At 47.2% G+C, this 24,391-nt stretch overlaps 1 protein-coding gene across 2 annotated transcripts in view; it reads left to right on the plus strand.

Moving 5' to 3' along the window:
• LOC138582623 (vascular endothelial growth factor C-like) overlaps window positions 1-24,391 on the plus strand; it is a 170,171-nt gene that overhangs the window by 100,718 nt on the left and 45,062 nt on the right. The window contains exons 5-6 of one of the 2 annotated variants that reach the window (XM_069654071.1): window positions 18,462-18,556; window positions 18,639-19,257. In XM_069654071.1, the coding sequence (XP_069510172.1) occupies window positions 18,462-18,556; window positions 18,639-19,257 (714 nt within the window). The remainder of the gene's footprint in view (window positions 1-18,461; window positions 18,557-18,638; window positions 19,258-24,391) is intronic. The other variant, XM_069654072.1, reaches the window with a different exon arrangement.

Below are 24,391 nucleotides of genomic sequence, written 5' to 3' on the forward strand. Positions count from 1 at the left end.
TTCCAAAAGGCCAGGACTTACTCAACTCCCTTGGAAGCAGACCCATAACCCAGGTTCCGAGTGCCAGCCAGTCCCAATTGGGACCTTTTGGACCCTGTTCTGGTGCCAGTGGCGCCAGGCTCATAAATATGCCCAGTCCCAGCGCTGCAAGCGCCGGGCTCATAATGCTTGGGTGGACTTACCTGCAGCAGACCATGCTGCTTACTTACCTGCCAGTTGAACCCCTGATCCTCTTCTGTTTGGGACTACTTTTCCTGTTGGGTGGGGCAGGAGCCACTCCCTAGGTTCAGAACACTGGAACTCTTCTGGAAAGCAGGAACTCTTTTCTTACCTAGGCGTGGCTGTGGAAGGAGACACCTAAGCACTACAGGAGGCTATTTAAACCACACCCGATGGATGAATCTTGATTTGCGTTATTCTGCATCCTCTGCAGCAGAACGCTCATCGTGTCTTCTGCATCTGATCCTGGGCCTAAAGGAAAAAGGCTTACCATCCTGAATCCAGTCTTCAGCAACATCTATAAAGACAAGAAAGAACAGGTTAGCACTACGGTCTTCAGTGACAGCGCATCTCTTACCTGGTCCATTGGCTGTCATCAACGCCTCGCGCAGCATTCCTGCATCTGAAAGACAAAGGCTTACCTACTCTTCACGCGCTCCGGAGGTCATCGCACTGCATTCCGGCATCTGAAAGACAAAAGCTTACCAACTCTTCGCACGCTCCGGAGGCCTTCGGCGCTGCATCCCGCATCTGTAAGACAAAAGAAGGTGCATTTAAAGACATTGGGTAACGTTCAATACTCACGTGCCATTACTCCATCCACGCCGATCTCAGTGGGCATTCCGGCATCCTTCAGCAGCTCCGAACTGGTACCTGCAAAATAAAAGGACAGTTAATGCGCATCGGGAAGCAAGCAACAGGCGCTTACTTACGCGCTTCCAGGCGCTTCTATTCCGCATACGGGTCCATCCTCAACTCACTTCAGCCAGTCAACCGCCATCGCCGGAACCCTGCAAAATAAGAGACAGCATTACAAAAGACTTTTAAAGACATTTGAAATATTCGGAACTCACCGTTCGTGAAGTAAACGACGGACAGCAGTCCTCTGAAGTCAAGAGACCTGCGCTACCTATCCAGTGAAGAAACTGGTTACAGCAACCTGCCCCGAGGCAGATGGAGAGCTCGGCGTTCACTTACCTAAGGTGAGAGCGTTAACCTTTGGGGTTCTACAGGAGAGGAGAAAAGGAAAGAGGTAGGGACACCCCAATAACCCCAGTTCATTAATCCCATATTTTCTATCTGCAGACATCTTACTCTTCGAGTCAGGCATACAGTGCACAGAGGTCCAGCCCAAAGAGCCAACCGGGTGGTGCACATCACTTTTGAAGATACGGTAGTCGCCCAGTCACGACCGGCGCCTCTGCGAGAATCAGGTGAGCGTTACAGAACGCAAAGCCTACCGCAAAACTCTCGCCCAGGCGCTATGGAAACCTCGGATACTGACCACCTAGCCCGGTTACTTGGGGAACTAAGGGCAGAAGTGCATGCAGCTCGTCAGGAAACGAATGCTCTAAGAAGGGAACTAATTATTTCCAAGGAGCGAACAGACGATCTTGCTAGACAATTGCTACAGTCACAAGCCGGACAGACCCCGTTACCCGCATTAGGGGCAAATCTTCCTTCAACATCCCCTATGAATCCAGTGCAGATCAACCTACCTGGGAATGTACCTCTGGCTCCGCCCGAACGATTTTCTGGTGACCCAAAGAGGTTTGCAGTATTTATCAATCAGTGCCGGTTGCATTTTTTATGCCGGCCAGCAGCCTTTCCAACTGATCAAGCTAAAGTAGCTTTTGTGCTTTCGTACCTTAGTGGCAATGCGGCAGACTGGTCGATCCCTCTAGTTAATCAAGATGATCCGGTTCTCCATGATTTTCAAGCCTTTCAGCTTAGTATGGAAAAACTGTTCGCAAGACATTCACAGGGGCAGGCCTTGGACAATGAGCTTCTTTCGTTGCGACAGGGTAATCAAGACCTTTTGGCTTATATTGCATCTTTCAACAGACTAATAGTGGAAACTCAATGGCCTGAGGACAAAAGGATTACGCTGTTTTATAGAGGTCTACGTGGAGAGCTCAAAGACGTTTTAGCCCAAGTAGTGAATCCCCCACAAGACTGTTCGGATTATATAGACTTAGTCGTTCAAATAGATCACAGACTGCAGAACAGGAAGGCCGATCGTTCCAAGTTTGATGCTCGAGTATTTTCCAAACCACCAACTCCTTCCAAAGGAGTAGACTCCGGGGAACCCATGCAAATAGGGGGCCTGAAAGGACCACTAACACAAAAGGAGCGGGAAAGGAGAAAACAGTTGCAATTATGCCTCTATTGCGGAAACTCAGGGCACTTTCTTCGAGACTGTCCGGTGAAACCAGCCAAGAAGGCGGTAGGAGCTGCAGTTACCAAGGTCACAAACTCTGAGCAGGGAAACGACCTCGCCCGACAAGAATAGAGGTCCCCTTGCCGAGCGTTAAAACCAGTTCCGTGACCTCGCATTTCGTGATACCTATGGTCCTCATTAGCCCTGATCATCCAGATCGATTACATGCGATTGAAGCTTACGTCGACAGCGGTGCCATCGGCAATTATGTGGATCAGGAAATGGTTTTGAGGATGAATCTAACTCTTTGTCCCAAGGCTGTAAAGGACGTCATTACTACGGTGGATGGTACGGAGATAGCCTCTGGACCAGTAACGCATACCACTCAAGAAGTGACGCTAGTAAGTCAAGATGGACACCATGAGAAGATCGTGTTCGATGTGATCAAGGCCTCTCAGTTCCAGATTATTCTAGGGATACCTTGGTTAGAAAAACACAATCCTCGGATCGATTGGCGAGCAAGAACGGTTCAGTTCCCAGAATGTGTCTCTACTTGTCACCCTCCACCTGGTGTTGCTCTAGCAGCAATTTCTTCGGAGACTCCCCAGTTACCTCCCGAATACCTAGAATTCCAAGATGTTTTCCGGAAGGATCAGGCTAACTCTCTACCTCCTCATAGGTCCTATGACTGCCAGATAGACCTGATACCTGGATCTACTCCTCCGTGTAGCAGAATTTATGCCCTCACCGAGCCTGAGAACTTCACCTCCAACAATACCTGGATCAATACCTAGCAAATGGGTTTATTCGTCCTTCTAAGTCCCCTGCTTCTTCAGCTTTGTTCTTCGTTCCAAAAAAAGAAGGGGACCTTAGAACTTGTATAGATTACCGCACCCTGAACCAGATCACCGTTAAGAATAGATATCCGTTACCTTTAATCCCTGAACTCCTGGACCAAGTCAGAAGAGCATGCATATATACAAAGCTGGATCTTAGAGGAGCCTACCACTTGGTACGAGTAAAAGAGGGCGATGAATGGAAGACGGCCTTCCGCACCAAGTATGGGCTATTTGAATATCAGGTCATGCCCTTCGGGCTTTGCAATGCCCCGGCCGCCTTTCAATATTTTATGAACAATGTCCTCAGAGAACTCATAGATGTATGTGTTGTCGTTTACATTGACGACATCCTCGTTTATTCTTCATCGGAATCTGAACATCGGAAACACGTGAAAATGGTCCTCGAGAGGTTGCGTCAACACAGACTTTTCGCTAAGTTGGAAAAATGTGTTTTCAACGTGACGGAAGTTGAATTCTTGGGATTCATATTATCACCTAGTGGAGTGCGTATGGATTCAAGGAAGGTCGATGCAATTCTCAAATGGCCATCACCATCCTCCGTAAAAGGGGTTCAAAGCATGTTAGGCTTCGCCAACTTTTACCGCAGGTTTATCCCCGAATTCTCTCGAATAGTCCAGCCCATCACCGCCTTGTTAAAGAAAAACAAACGTTTTGAATGGTCTACCGAGGCGGAACAAGCTTTCCAGAATTTGAAGACAAAGTTTATCTCTGCACCAATTCTAAAACATCCTCGCCCCGAACTCCCCTACATCGTTGAAACTGATGCTTCGAGCCTTGCCATGGGGGCAGTTCTATCACAGAAGGACCCAGTAACCAATCAGTTACATCCCGTGGCATTCTGGTCTCGCAAATTCTCGCCTCCTGAGATCAATTACACTATTACTGATAAGGAACTTCTGGCTATCAAGTCTGCCTTTAAGGATTGGCGGCATTATCTTCTGGGGGCCCGACACACCGTTACTGTGATTACGGATCACCGAAACCTGCAATATCTGAAAACCGCAAAAGCCCAATCCTCTAGACAACTCCGTTGGGCACTATTCTTTGCCGAGTTTGACTTCATAATTACCTATTGACCTGGTACAAAAAACGGTAAAGCTGATGCCCTTTCTCGGATGGGAGTGGAGGAACACTTGACCAACCCTAAACCTGTACCTATCATTCCCGAACAAAGAATTCTGGGTGTAATAACCACACAATCCATAGAGGAAATTAAGGATAAAACCAGGCAACTTATAACTCCAGCAGAAATACAGAATTGGCATCTGCAGGGAAAGGACTTTGCAGTAAAGGACAACTTATTGTATTTCCAAGAACGATTATACCTGCCCAGCACAGATTTACAGAAAAAGGTGATCTCTTGTTATCACGAGTCTCTAATGGAAGGACATCCCGGTATGGCCAAAACCTCAGAAAAGATCATTGCTCATTTTTGGCAAAGTTGTTGTCGGTCGGCTCAAATTGATGTGAGATTATCGACCAGTCACCACCCTCAAACCGACGGACAAACCGAGAGGACCAATCAAACTCTGGAACAGTATTTACGCTGCATGCTGCAACAAACTGAAAAAACTTGGAAAGATATCCTTTGGATAGCCGAATATGCCTACAACAACTCTGTCCACTCAGGAACTGGGAAAACCCCGTTTTTTCTTTTATACGGCTGTCACCCTCGAACCTCAGAGTTGGATCCACCCCAAGATCTTGGAACACCAGCAGTAGACTACCTGCACTCTACAATCACCCAAGCTTTTAAGGAAGCCGTTTCTCACCTTCAAAGGGCTAAGGAACAATACAAGAAAGGAGCAGATCAACATCGGAAGGAAGCCCCCCAATATCAAGTAGGAGATCAAGTCTGGTTATCCACCAAATATCTACCTCTAAAAGGACCACGCACATTCAACCCAAGATACCTTGGTCCCTATTCCATCACTACCATAGTAAACCCAGTAGCGGTCAAGTTGGACTTGCCCCCTCACATGAAGATACATCCGGTCTTCCACGTCTCTCTTTTAAAACCCGTGCAACCTCAAACCCGACTAACTAAATCCCCAAAACCTATCCTAGTTGATGGAGAACTCGAGTTTGAAGTCAAAAGCATCCTGGACTCCAAGATCTCCAAATCTAAGCTATTTTACCTAATTGACTGGAAAGGCTACAGCCCTCAAGAAAGATCCTGGGAACCTGCAGAATATGTCCACGCTCCTCGTCTAATCAAAAGATTTCATCAAACATTTCCTGACATGCCAAAACCCCCGGGGAAGCCCGGTTTGGGAGGGGCCTTGAGGGGGGGTGCTGTCATGATCTCTGCTTCCAAAAGGCCAGGACTTACTCAACTCCCTTGGAAGCAGACCCATAACCCAGGTTCCGAGTGCCAGCCAGTCCCAATTGGGACCTTTTGGACCCTGTTCTGGCGCCAGTGGCGCCAGGCTCATAAATATGCCCAGTCCCAGCGCTGCAAGCGCCGGGCTCATAATGCTTGGGTGGACTTACCTGCAGCAGACCATGCTGCTTACTTACCTGCCAGTTGAACCCCTGATCCTCTTCTGTTTGGGACTACTTTTCCTGTTGGGTGGGGCAGGAGCCACTCCCTAGGTTCAGAACACTGGAACTCTTCTGGAAAGCAGGAACTCTTTTCTTACCTAGGCGTGGCTGTGGAAGGAGACACCTAAGCACTACAGGAGGCTATTTAAACCACACCCGATGGATGAATCTTGATTTGCGTTATTCTGCATCCTCTGCAGCAGAACGCTCATCGTGTCTTCTGCATCTGATCCTGGGCCTAAAGGAAAAAGGCTTACCATCCTGAATCCAGTCTTCAGCAACATCTATAAAGACAAGAAAGAACAGGTTAGCACTACGGTCTTCAGTGACAGCGCATCTCTTACCTGGTCCATTGGCTGTCATCAACGCCTCGCGCAGCATTCCTGCATCTGAAAGACAAAGGCTTACCTACTCTTCACGCGCTCCGGAGGTCATCGCACTGCATTCCGGCATCTGAAAGACAAAAGCTTACCAACTCTTCGCACGCTCCGGAGGCCTTCGGCGCTGCATCCCGCATCTGTAAGACAAAAGAAGGTGCGTTTAAAGACATTGGGTAACGTTCAATACTCACGTGCCATTACTCCATCCACGCCGATCTCAGTGGGCATTCCGGCATCCTTCAGCAGCTCCGAACTGGTACCTGCAAAATAAAAGGACAGTTAATGCGCATCGGGAAGCAAGCAACAAGCGCTTACTTACGCGCTTCCAGGCGCTTCTATTCCGCATACGGGTCCATCCTCAACTCACTTCAGCCAGTCAACCGCCATCGCCGGAACCCTGCAAAATAAGAGACAGCATTACAAAAGACTTTTAAAGACATTTGAAATATTCGGAACTCACCGTTCGTGAAGTAAACGACGGACAGCAGTCCTCTGAAGTCAAGAGGCCTGCGCTACCTATCCAGTGAAGAAACTGGTTACAGCACCCTGCCCCGAGGCAGATGGAGAGCCCGGCGTTCACTTACCTAAGGTGAGAGCGTTAACCTTTGGGGTTCTACAGGAGAGGAGAAAAGGAAAGAGATAGGGACACCCCAATAACCCCAGTTCATTAATCCCATATGTTCTATCTGCAGACATCTTACTCTTCGAGTCAGGCATACAGTGCACAGAGGTCCAGCCCAAAGAGCCAACCGGGTGGTGCACATCACTTTTGAAGATACGGTAGTCGCCCAGTCACGACCGGCGCCTCTGCGAGAATCAGGTGAGCGTTACAGTAAAATAATGCCACAATTTTTCCACACGCCTCTCAAGTTTCAAGTTGCCATTTCTCTTGAATGTCCTGAATGTACGCAATAGGGTCTTCATCTTCCTTCATCTTACGTGTCATGCTTGCACCCATGTCTGATGTATCGGGATATTGTACCCTGAGCGCTCTCCAAACATCTGCTCTGCATTTATTAAATGGTGCTCCATCATGCGCTATGTTTTGTGCTGTCACACTTGAATATCCTGCTCTCCTCCATACGTCATCAGCCCTTTCCCCAAGAATAGCTGCCAGCAGACCTTTTATGTCCCATGTGGCCAACGTGTTTCCTCCTGTCATTTTTTTCTAGTTCATATATCCATTTCCCATCACCCGAAGTCAAACTCGAGAGTTTACACCTTAAATTATCCTTGTCCATCTGTGGTTATGGGATATACCGTTGTCTTGCTCCCCATTTTTCCAATAAGGGAAACTGTGTAAACCCCAACCCACAGTCGGCTCCCATCGTTAGTATATCCATTTCAGGGACGATCGTCCCTGTCCGTCTCCTTGTCGGTAACGACCGTAACCTGTTCACATATGGCGGCAATTCTCCCTTCTCACTGCACAATCGTCCTCAGGGATGTGCTGGATATGCTATGTTATCTGGCGTCCTATCCTGAGGTTGTTCCAGATCAGACCATCGTACTTCTTTATCCAATTGCAGGCTTTCTTCAGGGACACACACGCTCCCTCCTTCTACCCCAAGACTGGGTTCTCTTTCCTCGTCTGATATGCCTCGTCTCCAACTAGTGTGACTATTATCTTCTTCACCTTCGTCTAAGTTCAGTCTGCATAAGGACAATGCTCCACGTCCGTGTCTGAACGGAATTCCTTCTTTGCTTTGTGATTGAAATGCTAGGGATTGATCCCTATTCCCTCGGCTTCCATACTTGCTACCTTCCCTTAATTCTTGATAGGCCTTATCGATCTTTTCTCCGATGCTTTCTGCATAAAAGCTTTCTTCGTCTAACACAACTCTAGATGCCCCTTGTGTTACTTCCTTTATCGGAAGGAACTCTTCTATTCTGTCCCATCATATTTCTGGGCTTGGCCCACTGGTTCCTTACAAATGAGACTTGTATCAAGACCCCACTGTCGTCTTCTTCGTTCTATTTCTTCATCTAGCTCTCTTCGATTTCTTGCATCTCTTCTAATTCTTTCTACCTCTTGCCTTGGTTCTTCTCTACTTACTTCTTCCCTTCGTCTATGTATTCTTTTGTCCCTTAGTTTTTGCACTTCCTCCTCTTCTCTCTTCCTTTCTCTTCTATCCCTGTCTTCTATCGCTCTTTGTCTATTGTCATACTTTCTTTGCTTTTCTGCCCATTCTTGTTTTTTCTCTTGCTCCTCCTGATATATCTGTTCTTGTTGCTCTATTGCTTTTCTGCTCCTCGTCTTTCAATCTCTTCTCTCGTTCTTTGTCTTTTCTATCATGTTTACCCTTATGTTCTCTTTGCCTAACTTCCTCAATGCTTTCCCTTCTATTTTAAGTAATATCTGTCCTCCCATACATTAGTTCTGCACAAGCGCTATCTTGTCAGCTTTATCCTTCTCTCCTTTCCTTCTCTTAATCTCCCTTTCTATTTCTGTCGACAGATTTAACCGCTCACTCTTTTCTTTTTGTCCTGTATGATCTTATAGATCTCTTCTTTTCTCTTGTTCTCCTCAGGACTATCATCGCTACTATAAACTGGAGGTTTGTATATTGGATTACTATATCCAGTCGTCGCTTCAACTCCTTTAAAGGATATGACCCTATTTCTTCCGTACTAGTGCCTTTTACTTCAGGTGAGGTAAGGGAAGCTGAGGGCTCAACACCTTCGTCCTTATGCTGACTAAGCATCCACTCCTCAGGTGGCGGATCTTCCCTTTCTTCCTGGTAAATTTTCAAGAGCTCTAGAATCGCTAATATTTTCTCTAATTTCTCCCAGTGTATGCAGCGTGCAAGTATGTGGTCAGTCATGTGTTGCAATACCACTTTTGCCAATGATCCCCTTTGTGGCCACGGCATGAACATTTTATCTGATGTGCTTTGGTAACGTTTTACACAAGTGCATCAGATGAGTTTCTCCCTTAATGACAAGTCTCAATTGACTGTCAATACTTACCAGACTTATGAAATAACCTTTATACTTTTGCTTAAATCACCACTTTGTCAATGGGCCTCATTACGACCCAGGCGGTAAGTTACCGCCTGGGTCGTACCTTTACCACCATGGCGTAAACTACGTTTACGCCATGGTGGTTGGCGGACTTACCGCCCCATTCCGAGGTTGGCGGGGCGGTAAGTCCCCATTAACCCATTTACCCTTCCCCATTCCCATTTTTGCCCCATAGGGCATAATGGGAGTGGGGAAGGCGTTAATTACGCCACCGTAAATTACGGTGGCGTAATTAACAACAAGGTCCCTTAGCGCCATGGATTTTAACACCTGCTAAAAGCAGGTGTTAAATCCTCCATGGCGCTAAGGGACCTCGGAATCAGGCGGTAAGGGTCGGCGCTGTTTACGGTGCCGTAAACCCCTTACCGCCTGGGTCCTAATGAGGTCCAATGTCTTTAAAACAACAAATATCAGTGCGCACCATCAATCGCCGCTCAAGCCTCTGATTTCTTAATTAGCCATCTCTACCTTTCGATTGGTACAAGCCTCTTTGCTAGGTTTGATTGCTAATGCTCCTCAACTTTTTCTCAATTACTTCACAACTTTTATCGTTGTTCGATATTTTTACTCAACAAACAACATACAGACTAGTCGACTTTTTTTTTTAAAACCTTTATTTTGAACATTTTTCTACATAAACAAACAATCAAAACAATACAACCCCAAACAAAGTTTGCCAATCTGCCCTGTCCCTTCACCCTTTCAAAGCCCCCCGCCCTCCAGAATTCAAAGTCTGTGCCCTTTGGTCACATGCTACACTCAGTCACTGCATGCTGCCCCCTTTTGTAGGAATATGATCGGCCGGATTACCTGCTATAACCATGACGTTTTCCGCATCCTCCTGTATCCGGGCGTGATAGCAAATAGGTTACAAATGGATTCCATATGTCTGGCGGTCGGGCGTGGAGGGGCAAGGCCACGTCGTCTAAGTAAAGGGAAAGAATCAGTTTGTGCGGCCCAATGGTGATCCCCCTGTCCATGAATTTGCTCCTGAGGTTGGCTGCAAGGGGTTCCATGGCCAGGGCAAACAATAGGGCCGATAGGGGGCAGCCCTGTCTGGTGCCTCTGCTCAACACTATGGGGGCTGATTGAGTGGTCCCCACGGTGACATGGGTCCTGGAGTGCTGGTATAAGAGTGCTACCAGCGTTATGAAGAAAGCACCCACACCCATCTTGCTCAGGACGGCGAAGAGGAAAGGCCTCTTGACTGAGTCGAATGCCTTTTCTGCGTCAAGAAGGACTGCGATTGCCTGCTTCGATGGGTCTAGAGCTTCCATGATGTCGAAGAGGCGCCAAATGCTGAAGGTTGTGCTGCGGGCCGGAATTAAGCCTGCTTGATCTGCCAGCACCAGACTCGGCATCAAGGGCAGTAATCTGTTGGTCAGGATTTTGGCCAGAATTTTGTTGTCTGTATTGATCAATGAGATAGGCCTGTAAGAGGCACAGTCCTCAGGAGGCTTTCCTGGCTTATGCGTGGGGGGCAATTGCCTGACTGCCACTGCCTCATTGAAGACTGAGACGAGAAGAGGAGCAAGCAAGGGCCCCATGGTCTTGTAAAACTCGCCTGTAAGGCCATCCGGGCCAGGTGCCTTCGAACCCGGCAACTCTTTTATCACATTTTGAATTTTTTCGGCTGTGATTTCTCTGTAAAGGTGTTCTCTCGCCTCATCTGAGATCCAGTACAGCTCAGTATCCTCCAGGTATTCTCGTAGCGCTGCTGTGGTTCCTGTGGAACTGGACTTATACAGCTCTTGATAGAAGTCCTGAAAGTCTGCAACGATTTCCCGTTCAGTATAGACCAGAGCGCCTTGGTAATTGCATACGCAATCGATGTTCGGTGGTCTTCTGTCCGCTGCAAGAATTCTGGCTAGGAGTGCCCCTGGCTTCTGCCCCTCCCCATACTGGCGGATCTTATGGCGTCTCGACAGGTAGTAACTTTCTTGTTTTGCATTTTTGTTGAATTCGTTCAGTTCGGTTTTAATAAGGGCCAGTGTTGATTGGTTGCTGGTGGCTTCAAACGTTTGTTCCAGATCTTTCAGACGCGATTCATTTTTCTGGAGGTCTCTTCGTATTGTCTTTAAGACTGTGAGTACATTGGCTATGCAAATTCTACAAGTGTAGCACTTCAGGGTCTCCCAGAGGACACCATGGGATGGGGCCGACTCCAGGTTTGCTGACAGGAAGAATGATATTTCGTCTGACAGTTCTTGGGTAAACACCGCATCTTGAAGGGCACCAGTCTTGAAATGCCAAGAGGGAGTCTGCTTACCGCCGTCTGCTGGGACAGCGTCCAGGATTACCGGGGAGTGGTCAGACAGCATCTTGGGAAGGATCTCATATACGCCCCACTGTAGTGCCACTGCTCTTGACACTACTAGGTAATCGAGACGAGAGCTTGTCCCGTGCACCAAGGAGTGGAACGTAAACTCTTGGTTAGTTTGATGCGTTTGCCTCCAAATGTCTGCCAGGTCGTAGGTGTCACAGATTTCTTTGATTTGAGAGGAGGCCTAAGACTATTGTCTACTGATAGCGTTTGATCTATCTAGTGCTGGATCAAGTACAGTATTAAGATTACCCCTCCATATTATCGTGGCGTGTTCCGAGACCGCTAGGTTCTGCATTACCCTGTCAAATGAATTGGTGCCATCTACATTTGGGCCATATGAGTTGACTAACACTATGTTTGTCCCGGCCAGGACCCCCTGCACCAAGAGCGCTCTTCCCTCCTCGTCGCAAGACACTTTTATCATTTTGAAGGAGATATTTTTGTTGACGAGGATTGCAACCCCTCTTGTGTATGATGAGTAGGAGGAGTAATAGCGGTGACATCCCCCAAGCAGGCCCCACTGATTTTCTGAGGCTCGTGTTAGGTGGGTCTCCTGGATGAGGGCAATGTCCACTTTGTGTCGTCTCAGATAGAGAAAGATCTTCCTGGTCTTTAGAGGGGCATTAGCTCCTCTGATGTTCCAGGTGATTATCCTGAATGGGAAGTCGGTATCAAATATTTACGAAGACTGTGGAGGTCTGGTGTCAAATCGTATCTGAGTGTAAGGGCACCCAAGTGACTGCAGTGATTGTGTTTGGAGTGGATGGGCGGAGGTGACCACACTTGGGGCCAGGGCAAACTTCTGAACATGATCCCCCAACGTCTCCCCTTCCCACCCTGTTGGGCAACCCCCAACTTGCCTGATGGTACCCCCAACGTATCAACCTTATTAAATGTTAACAGTGCAGAGCGTGGGGCACTGGTGTGCTCCAAGGGCTGGTGCTCCTCTCAGAAAGATTCAATTGCATGCTCTCATCGTGTGGATGATCCCACCCAGGTCACTTGACACCCCGGGCAGTGCTTCCACATGGAGGGCCTCTCCCTCCTTTGCCCCGCCTCTGTGGTCTTGGTTGGTCGCGCAGGGGCTCACAGCCAATGCCGTCCAAAAAGGAGTTGGCCTCTTCAGAGTAGGTGAAGAATTGGATCTTCTCAGCATGGATAACATGTAATTTGGCAGGGAATAACATGGAGTACTGGATCTGGTTCTCTCGCAGTCTGTGTTTTACGCCCATAAAGGCTCTCCATGAGGCCTGCGCGCAGCTGGCGAAAAGTCCAGGAATATTTGTACCTTGTCTCCATCATATTGCAGCTCGCCTTTTTCTCTCACCAACCTAAGGATGGTGTCACGGTCTCTGAAATTAAGGAGCCTTGCGACGATGGGCCGGGGCGGCACTCCAGGGGCCGGACAATTAAAGGGGACCCTGTGCGCTCGTTCCACCACAAACAAACTTGAGAATGCCGCCTCCCCGAAGATTTCTTTACACATCGACTCCACAAAGTCTTCTGTCCTCGTTGGAGCTTGCTGCTCTCTTATGCCCACCACCTTTATGTTGTTGCTGCGGGCTCGCCCTTCTAAATCTTCATTTTTATCGACTACTCCTTTCATTTGCTTCTCAAGTGTGGTGACCCTGGTCAGCAGGGACGAGGTGTTATCATCGAGGTCGGATACCCGTTGTTCTACGGAGTCGAGCCTCTCGCCTTGTTTAGCCATACGGTGTTGTAGGAGGTCAACTTTAGAAGACAGAGTGTCTATTTTGGAGTCTAGATTTCCAATACCCACCTTGACATCAAGGAGGATTTCTTGAATATCGAACATGGACGACTGCTGGGGTTCTTCCAATTTGCTCCATGTCAGGAGGCCGGGGTGACGTTTGCTGCGGTTGTTTTGGGAGTTTGGCCACTGAGCCGGGTTGAAACGGCAGTCTACGTTGTGACTTATCCGTTTTGCCCATTTTGGGCTATGGGGGGGGGGGGCAGGTGCAGCTGTTCGGGCGCGCGGAGTGCAAATCTTCTCAAGGAGGTTTTATATAGGACCATGCGCAGGGATCACTTTCTATCGGGTGCCTATAGAAGGTAGGTGCCTTGGCTGCAGTATAGTTTAAGGCGACAGGTAGGTGTGCAACTGGAGATCTCTTCTAGTCTGCTGACAAAGGGTGCAGCGTCCTAGAGTCCCTATCATCTGAGGCCGCTCTACTGTTCCACCGCTAGGAGCCCAAGGGTGGGGGGGTGTACAGTCTGCAAACGAAGCTTGTCAGGGACCTACAGGCAGGGGCCCCAGGCTTCCTAGGCACAGCGGGTTCGGGACAGCATCAGGCGTTCCCCCTGCTTGCTGGGGTAGAGGGGGACCGGTGTTCGAGCGGTCTTCAGGGGGCGCAGCGCCTCCGGACCCACTGCCTCCCGGCCGGAGCCACGGGCCGCCGCGCTGCACAAGTGGAAGATGGTGAGTCTCACGCTCACCTCAAGGACTGCAGGCCCGCCCGGGGCCTACGGCGTTGCCGGCTCCTCCCGCGCTGCCCTGTCACCGCTGCCGGTCCGCTCTCCACTCAGGACTCCACTCAGCCCGGCCTGCAAGACCCCGGTCACCGCGGCCGCTATCTTCTCGGGGGCGGCGGCAGCCGAAAGTTCAGAGATATCCCCAGGGCAGGCTGCCGCCAATTCTCCTCCGCCGCTGGGGTGTGCAGGTCTTGGGCATCCGGCGTTCCGCGGGTGCTGCTCAGCGCCCTCCCAGAGGTCCACCCTCCCTCCTCACACTGGCACTGCCTAGTCCTGATGTGCCGGTGGTATTCAATGTCGGCACCCCGCCGACTCGAGGGCCACAGCGCCCCCCGGTTCCAGTCTGCGCCGGGCTGCTCTCTTTTCGTTTGCCGCTACTGCAGCACGGGTTCAATCAGCAGGGCCCCGGATCCAGACACACACCAGATTTTAGCACAGGTGGCTGCCCGGGCGACTAGGCTTCTATCGCGGATGGTGTGAAACGAAGGGCTGCGGTGAGAGCGTTATTCACAAAGGATTTTTTGAAAGGGGCCAGCGCAGAGCTCTTAGTGAGCTGCCACCTTGGATGGCTCACTAGCGCCCTCTCTGACTAGTTGACTTTACACATTAATAAACACTGTGATCATCTTTTTCTCCCTCGCCTTTACTTAATACCCTACACAGGGTTTGAGACGTCACCTTACGTAAACTACTTTACGCGTTATATGTTTCTGCTCTACTCCCATTGGAGTTTGAAACATCTCCTCCTGCACTCCCTTGAGTCAGGACTCTAGGCGCTATCTTTTCTTCACTCAATATTTTCCGTTGCTCAAAGAATTATCACAGCCCCATCCCCTTAATTTGCCATTCCCCTTAGTCTACTCACCATTCGCTCATTATTCAACTCAAGGCCTTCAGTATTGCCTCCTCCAATCCGAGGGATTTTGTCAAAGGAGGCCCTGCCCACCGTCTCGGTTCTTCTTGCAAGTTCATTCCTATCGGCCGCTCTCCACAGCAAATCCTGCAAACTTCCGGCTTAATGGCGGAGGATACTCGATCATCCGAAAATCTGAAGACAACCTAGTTTGGATCTTTAAACCATCCGCAGTGCTACCACGTGAGAGTAAGGCCCTTTGGGTATCGTGCATGCAATCAATGGCGAAGCAGAATAACTCTGACACCAAATAATCGAACCAACTCAGTAAGATGGCAAAGGTTGCTGTTTTATTAACATTTATCTAAAACAGGGAGTTACAACAGACATCAACGGACTATCGCTCGAGCTGTCAATGCATTTGTCATAAAAACATCCTTTCATTCAGAAAATACATCAGACGTGACGTCATACTACATGACAAATAAGAAAAACCTACGAGGGATTGTGATAGGTTCAAGGGGATAATCTAAGTATACTTTCTATAAGGGGTGGGATTCTGATTCGTTATCTACTTTCAGATAACTTATGCCTACCTCTCAAACATGTCATCATCAACACGGTATATCATTGGTCTTCAAACTATAAGGCCCTTCATTATATGGCCCTCAACAATTGGTTGGCATGCTCGTGCCAGTCTGGAACATTCGGTTCACTTAGCAGCAGGTAAGCTCAGACCCAGGTGCCAGCCGGTGGACTTAACTTTACCTCCCCACCCAATTAGCCCAACATCTGTCATCACCCATGCCTTCTGCCATGCCATGAAGATAATCTTTGAACTTGCCTTTGCAAAGTATTCTTGTCTCTGGGAATATATGGGAGTTCGAGCACGCACTATCGTTGCTCTAGAACTCCATGCTCAACTCCATTTTCATCCATTTTAGTCCATTTCACAGCCTTTAAATGTCTTAAATGAATAAAACTTAGCTCACGTGGTGTTCTTTCTTTGCATTTTAACAAGGGATGATTCAGCTTTGCACGATCACTGCCTTCAAGAATAGATTACTGGCCTTGGCTGCTTCAGCTTTGACAGCAGGCCAGACAGCCCTTCCAGGCTCTTCGACAATCTTAGCTTATTTGTGCTGCAACACAGTTCTCGGCCTTTCCTCTCCATGGGCCCTGGCTTACTAAAATTCATGACACTGATGTCCAAATTCTATACAATGACGGCTTCGCCTGCAATCTATTAACTACTCATAGGCAGCTTCTAAGATTACTTAATCTACTTCTGTTACAGCATATGTACAGTTATTGAACGGCTTGCATTTTCTGCAGTGCTTCTCACACGTGCAATCTTCTTTTCGCATATAAAAGCGTTCTCGATTCTTAACTTCATCATTAGCTTCTGTAAGGTCCATACATTCTCTTCAGCCAGTATTCGCAAGGCGTCACGCTAGTCTTTCGTGACGTCACCAGCTCCTCATTCTGCCTTTTTCATATTCCTTCAGGGAGTTCCGCCCTCAGATTGTCGTCTCTTCTGGGATACATTTGATAGAGTTTTCTCAGTGGATACCTGTTTTCGAATGTACGCAGCGGAATTGACACAACTGCTGGTGTTAAGCATGACACAGTCTCAGGTTTGCAACATATGGGCAGTAGGGGGGCGGGATTTCCTGCAGAGGCATGTAACTGCTCCTCTACACTGGGGTGACCCTTCCATGCGATTTCCATCCATTTGCAAAACAGTGCAAAGTGTCAAAACTGGCAAAATCACTTTAGCGCCTTGTTCTTGCACTCTACTTGGCAAAAGGTGTAAAGGCCACCCGCCATTTACTCATGTCAATTGGCATTTTCAATGGATTCCTGTGTCATCCGCCTGCTATTAGCAGGTGCTAAAACCCATTGGACTTCATGAAAATCCGAGGGTTTGAAGTTGCTGCAAGCTATTTATCTTCTGCTTCTAGCATAGGAGAGTCTGGTTAACTTAAAACCAAAAGCTACCAGAAGCTACTTTTGGCTTCCCAGGCCAACTGAGCTTTAAAAAACATGCATTTGTGACTTTAACTTTAAGCATTTGAGAATTTTAATAAATAAGAATTAGAATACATCTTGCACACATTTAAACACAATGAATTTTGGAAGTTACGTTCTCTGGTCATTGAACCTTCTCAAGCATTCCTCACTATATCAGCTGGTATTCATAATGTCCAGGCTCCACCCTTATCAACAGGTTTGATACTACCTTGATGAATCAAATGTTTATTATCACTTTCTACCGAGTGAGGGTAGGCAGTTTGAAACTTTTGTTGAATAGATTTCCTATTAGACAGGTCATGTTCTGAATCTTTGGAATTGGTACCCTTGAGCTAAAATTCTTAACAAACACAAATCATTAAATGTAACTTAATATTTGGTATGCTTGAGCAGAGTAATATTCCTAAATCTCATCTTTTCCAAACTCAATCACTCTCATCAAATGATACTCTATTTAAGCCTGTTTCAAGAGTTCATCAAAATATTCAATCCATCAATTCTGCATAACGCTAGTCGTTATTCTTCCTAAAAGATTTCTTAGCATTATGCTAGGTACCAAATGTCCTACCCAGTGGTACAAATAAAGGCATTGATGACAGTCCTTTCTACTCCGTGGGCGTCTGCTACATTGAATATTACACTCAGACAGGATCAGTTTTCTGGCATGCTTTTGAGAACGTTTTTATGTAACGTTTTCTAACATAATGTTTGAATATATTCCTTTTGGTTTTGGTCTCTGCCTGCTAATTGTTAATTTTCTAAGTTGTGCTTGAGTGTCTTACTTTTCAGTAATTCATATAATTTCATTTCTTAATTCATATATTTCGGATTCTGTGTCTACTTGTTCTCACTCCCATATCATCAGCAAGATTGAGCTGTGTGGAGCTAGCAGTCCTAGCACAGCTCCTTTCCATGTGTCGTTTATACCCATGTTTGCCAAGAGACAGTTCCCAACTTGACTCACACAGATCAAAAAGGATGCAATAGATAAAAGCAAATGATTTAATATTTCTTAATTATATGACTTACAGTTTGGGCAAACTCTTTTGTTTTCTAGAGGTGGGTGTACCCTTTTTAGGCCGAAATCACACATGAGTAAAGCCACATATAGATAAATGCTGAGGTGTAAAGTTAAGGACAGATAGCATGCAGAAATATGGTACTTTCTCTAGTTTTAGTGGCAAATGGTAGCTTCCTCATAGGGCCATGCACTCAGCTATGCCAAAGCAGCTCTTTCATGACCGCAGCACCTGTAACAGTTGGGGAACCAACCAGAGTTCTTCCAGTTTATCTCACACCTAATTTACTCTCCCCTCTGCTATTCCAGGACTATGCCCCATCACACAGATTTTTTAATTCCATTCCGGCCCAGTCTGTGGTATCCCATGCTACCCCAGAGAGGCCTGCCAATCCAAACCAATCTACGTCTGCACTGTTAATAAAAAAACTGAACTTATTTGTTGAATGACTTCTGCAATTTACATCTTGCCTCAAAGCATTTGATACTGATTATAACATGCTTACATTGTCACAAACACTGGTAAAACATCAAATCCCTTCTTTCAAGGTGTAACAGGATACATGTGAGCTGTAGTAGCGGTCTGTCTTGGAACACCCGGCTTTGCCGCTGTGTGGAAGATCCGAAGGCAAGTGATTTAAATGGTAAGTAACAATATATTAACACATGCTAAATGCCTAATGGCAGGTCTTGTGCTCAATTAATAACTTTGATTCACTTCTAAAGGTCTGGGTGAAGGAGCAGCAGTTTGTGGCGCCCACATGGTGTTCAGTGAAGAATCCTGCAGCTGTGTGTGCAAGACTGACATTGACAGTTCAAGTTGTGGATCGCTCAAGGTGTTCAGCATAGAGTCCTGCCGTTGTATCTGTAAAAATGGCCTTGACAGAATGAGCTGTGGGCTATACAGCGTGTTCAGCGATGACTCCTGCAGCTGTGTCTGTGAAAATGGTCTTGACGAGAACAGCTGTGGACCCCACAAAGTGTTCAATGAGGACTCTTGCAGCTGTGCTTGCAAGAATGGCCTTGATGGGTCCATCTGTGGGCCCCACAGTGTGTTCATCGAGGACTCCTGCAGCTGCCTCTGTAAGAATGGCCATGATAATTCAAGCTGTGGGGAGCCCATGCTCCTGCAGGAGAGCACTTGCTCTTGTGTGTGTCCTGCGCACATTCAGGCTGACTCCTGCAAACCTGACTGGGGCTGGGACAAGGAGAAGTGTCGCTGTGTGTGCCAGAAAAGCTGTCCTAACAACAAGCTGCTGAACATGGCCATATGCCAGTGTGAGTGCAAGGAGCAGAGCACAGACTGCATCCGCAGAGGAAGAAAATTCGACCCTCACTCCTGTAGGTATGATTTTTCTAGCCAATCCACTGGTTCACTTCTATTTTGGTGGGTGTAGTAGAGCTGGAGTAGACAAATGCAATTGACACCAAGTTTGGTTCCTCCTCATCGTCTTGCACCCATATGCATTGTCTCAACCATTTGATATTGACCGAATAGCAGCCGAAAATTGCCTCCTTTCAGCCAGCTGCTGAGTGTCATTTGCTCAGCCATTTTAGATTCAAAACCTTCATTCATATAACCCCCATTGTATCCTTTTATACAGAGTGCAGAAAGGATAAGAAATAAACTCATAGGACAAGTGTCAAAAGCTTATAGAGTCTTGATCATAGCGATAATGACCTTACCATGTGCTTATTGCCTACAGCTTATTCTTGGTTATTAACCTAGGGGCAGGTGCTTTCCTGTGATCACAACCACTCCCTTATCTATGAGGCTTAAGTATATAATTGGAAGATAGGATTACACCCAACAGTTCCAGAAGAGCTGAATGGTGGCATACAATAGTTACCCTCTATGACCCACTGCTGTTACCTCTGATAATCCCCATTGAACCGAGTCTCCTCCCTTGTCACCTTCCTCGCATCATGAGGCATTCCTTTCTCCACCTTACCATATTGTATATACGTCTGTCTTCCCTTGTTATAGCATCTGCCACTCTCCGTCTGAAATCATCTTTACCAGGACCAATAAAGGGGTAGTACCATGTCAAAGTATCTGCCTTCATTTTTTCAAACGTGTTTCAAGTGCGACAATTGTACTGGTCCAGCTCCCACTGCTTCACTCCTTTCTGCTATTTTTCACTACGAGTTTGCCTTCTTGTGTTGTCCTTGTCATCATCCCAGTTGCTTCCTTTTGGACCATTTCTTTATGGGAGGATTCCCCACCCTCCTTGCGCCCCCCCAATATTGTTAAGCTACCCACAATCCTTTGACAATTCCCCCCTGCAGGTGTCACCACTCCTTCGAACTGACAATGCCAGTGCTTCTACTTCTGCATTCCACTCCATCCACTGTCCATGCGTCAGTACACCCCTTTCCCATGCCACCGCTATAATGTGCTCCATTTCCCCAATTGGGCCACCTTTTCCCTAATTCCCAGACTCCCCTTCTCCCGATGACAAACCCTCCCTCTCATTCCCTCACCCTTAAAAATCAAGTCCTTGCAGAGCAGGCCTAACAGTGCACTGCTCCATTACCATGATCGATCGGCCCACCCTGACCCATGTTCCCCGACCCTCCTGGCACATTGAGGGATCATGTCGCTCAGACACAGCCGATACGTTCAGGAGGCACACCAATAACTTGGTGGAATTCGCACATTAGGCAGGTAAGCATTGTCAATAGGGATGTAAAGTCATGTCAGCCTTCCTGTAACTTATCGCAGGAACCTTCATTTGGCCCAATCTGGGATTGGAAGGGCAGGTTGTAGGTAAGGTGGCGAGGGAGGAGACCTTCTTTAATGTAAATTAACTGACAAAATCAAAGCATTACCCTGTAGATATCCCGAAAACATGGAGTGGAGTTTGTTCTCAAGGACCAGATTTACAGACCTCTGGTCATGTGATTACACATCAAAATATTGCAATCTTTATTTTAATTTTTTATTGTGTCCCCGTATTTCTAGCCACTTGTATTTAGCAGAACTGGGGTAAACAACCAGTTTACACCGAGTGGGTAATTCTGCATAACATTTCTGCCTAATGAGTCCTGCAGGTAAATAGAAACTACTCATTTGACATTCTTCACTGGCTGTTTAATTGTGCACGCACAAACTGAGGACCGAAAGGTGGATTGATATCTGACCCATACCTCTAATCTATATGTATACCGAGATAATAATAATTTGGCGCTATGAACCCTCAGGTACCTGAGCGCTGCTTATTATTAACCACGGTGTGTGGTGCTCATTTATCGACCTCGGAAGGAGGAAAGGCCGAGTTTGGCCCTGCCGGGATTCGAGCCGCCACTTGACCAACTTTATTGACTGGAGATATCCTACAGTCAGCAATAATCCAATGGTTCTTGAGCTTTCGCTCAGTTTTTTACTAGTATTTTAGGCAGAGCAACAATTGAAAAAAATTAAATGAGTTTCATACTTTTGTCTGTTACATGAAATGCTACACCTTTTAATAATCATAATTTGTGTTCCTATTATATAGATCATCCTGCCAGATTGCTCATACTACTAAATGCTGTTATAACAGGTTTTATTATTACCCAATGTTATGGTACACTTTATCACCCTCAGCAAGACGGCGAGCTGTGCCACCCTGCCACAGGAATAAAACGTACAAGGTGCATGGTGGACCCTTGACTGATACAAGCACTTTACTCATAGACTATCAAACCATACCTTCAGTCCTAAGTCTTCATTGAAGTCATCTGGAAAATAAATAGGAGCTCATTTTGGATTGTTGCGTAACGTGAATGGAAGGTGTGAAAGCCTTGAGTAAAGCTTTAACACCTTCCAATCATGCCACGCCAAATGTTCATTTATTTATATGGCGTAAGAGGGGGGGGGGCAGAACACAACAAGCATGTCTACAATCTCCCTTCCGCTTTGTCTTACAAATGCTGGAGATCCCTATGATGTCCGCCAGCTTTATGCATCAGCATAAAGCAGGCGGATCGCAAAGGAATTCATTGTAAACGCTGCCCGACACGCTCGCACATAAGCGCCGCTTCACATGCTCCCATGTTAAGCAGTGTTCACAATGAAAATTAAACAGAAGCATGTTGGGCAGCATTTAATTGTATTTGTGAGTGCCGCTTGGCAAGCGTGTCAATTGCTTACAATTAAAAGTAAACCCTGCCATGCGAGCATGCCAGGCAGTGTTTACTCACTTTGCATGGCAGAGTGCAAAGGTGCAGGGAAAAAAGGTAGCGTACACACGTGTATACTGCCTTTTGCCCTGCACTTTTGCACTCCACCGGGCAAATTACGAACATTTGGTGGCAGGGAGCTGCCTACGTGTATGTCAACAGGTAACGACTCCCCGCTGCCAAATTACTAATTTAATGAAAATGAGCTCCATTTACTTTTTGTATAGCCCATCAAAATACTGTTTGTCTTTGACAGATGATAAATGGATGAATGTCGACTACATCTTCTGATAAACATTTTCGGCATTACAACTTTTCAGGGTTTTGTAATTTTGGCAGGGCCCAATGTAACCAATGCATGGTTAAAAAGTGTTTTTTAAGATAGATGGCTCAACTAACACTTTTTTTTTAAATGCTTGCTATATGTCTGATTGAGTGTTGGCAATTCTCTGCTCAACAAATTCCATGCTGAGTGCATTTTCTTGTAGTCTGACAATATTGCATTTAAGTTTCCTTAAGAAATGTTCTAGGGGCTACAGGATCCTCTCGCAAGTCTCGCACATTTGTTTCACAATACGTCCAATCCATTGTCTTAAACTGGATAAGGAAATGAATGTTCTTTCTACAAATAAGAGCCATGTTTTAGACATCTCTGCGGCTTGAAGCCCCCTAGAATCTCAAAAGCAACCATCACAAGGAGGATAATTATGTCATCATACAGGTCCCAAGGGGCATCAGCAGAGTTCCATAAGCTTGTGAGGGACAAGGTAGGCAGCTCAAAAATGGCATACAATCTTATACCATGTCCTTGGACACCGGTAAATAAATTCTTGAGCTTCACACATGTTTTAAGCTAATTTGTGCATAATCTACAGGGACACCAAATACATCAGCATGAGCATGTTTTCCCTAGTGGACTCCTACCGCTAACCGTGACATAATTGCAAATCATAGAGAGACCCCACACCTTTTTTTGAGGGGTTTGCTCCGCTTCTTCCAGCAAGTTGTAGGACCCATGCAAAGTTGCACAAATTGATTCAAAATAGATTGCTATTTTCGAAGAGTCGCTCTATCAGTATAAATATTATTTTCGAGAGAAGGGTATTCTTCAGTATATTAATTTTTCCTTACAATGTCAATGTGGGAAAATTATTTGTTTTGGACTATTCCTAATAAATTCAGACATGTCTTCAAAATGTACATTGATAATCTTTTCCAATTTCTGTAGACCAGTATTCCCAGGTCTTTTATTTGGGGTTAAGTACAGGACGAATCAGGGGTGCTGTTGCGTGACAATCACGATGGCGGCTTGTGTTTAGAGTTCCGGCACCATGGGGCGTCATCCTCGGATGCACAACGCCTTCTACAAACCTCAGCCACAGCGATCGAAACTGCCCACTGGAACCAGTCCCTTTCCGTGTTCTGGCTGTAGCACGACCCTGAACGGAGACAGGCAAGCTGAGAAGCAGGAGGTTGCATTCCCCATGGTGAAGAGAGCTGCGAGCGAGCCGTGCACAGCTCCACCCACAATCCCACGCGACCGCTCTGCTGCACTTCACCAGCAGGCCTGAACACACCGCGCCATGGGGGCACATCGGCTGTGGTTCCTGGACGGCGGCGAGAGGAAAGAGGAGCTCTCCCCCCTACCCCTTCCTCAGACACATCAGACCGCTGGTGGAGTAGCCCAGATGCGCACCGGCATCCACAGTGAGTAGTCTACACAGGGGATAAGCCGCCTCATATACACGGCGTGGGGAGGTTTTATGCAGGCCCGCCCACCTGCATGATAATACAATGGCGGGGAGGCTCGCCTGGGCGCAGTGTGCCTGCTCCACATTTACTGACTGGTCCGCCGACTGGGGAAACTTGATGAGGCCTGGTCCCAGTCACCCAATCCATCCTTGCCTGGATAGACCTGTCCAATGTTAATCTTTGTAACACTCCTCCTCGTATAACGACAGCATCTGCTGTCTGCAATTTTGCCTGAGAGGGCCCTCACGGCAACCTTGGGGAAAGCATTGACACCACTTGTGGGTGCTGGGGAACTGAGACAGGCCTGCGCCATTCCACCTACTACCAGACAGCCCACCGTGCCCTGGGTGGGTGCCCCAGCATGCATACTGGAACAAGCGTGTGACTGCCCATATAATTGATTGTCTACGCACTTATGCTGCAACTCTTCTCTCACCCTGGCGGTACATCAGAAACACTAAGACTCTCACAAAGCGTACACCGCGCTGAGGGGGTGCTCCCCTTGGGAGGATGACAAAAGGGAGCGCCAAACCCCAATGCTTCATTAGTCAGTACGCTAAGGC

Source organism: Ambystoma mexicanum, chromosome 3q (genome assembly GCF_040938575.1).
Source record: "Ambystoma mexicanum isolate Mex_15411 chromosome 3q, UKY_AmexF1_1, whole genome shotgun sequence".
Lineage (NCBI taxonomy): Eukaryota > Metazoa > Chordata > Amphibia > Caudata > Ambystomatidae > Ambystoma > Ambystoma mexicanum.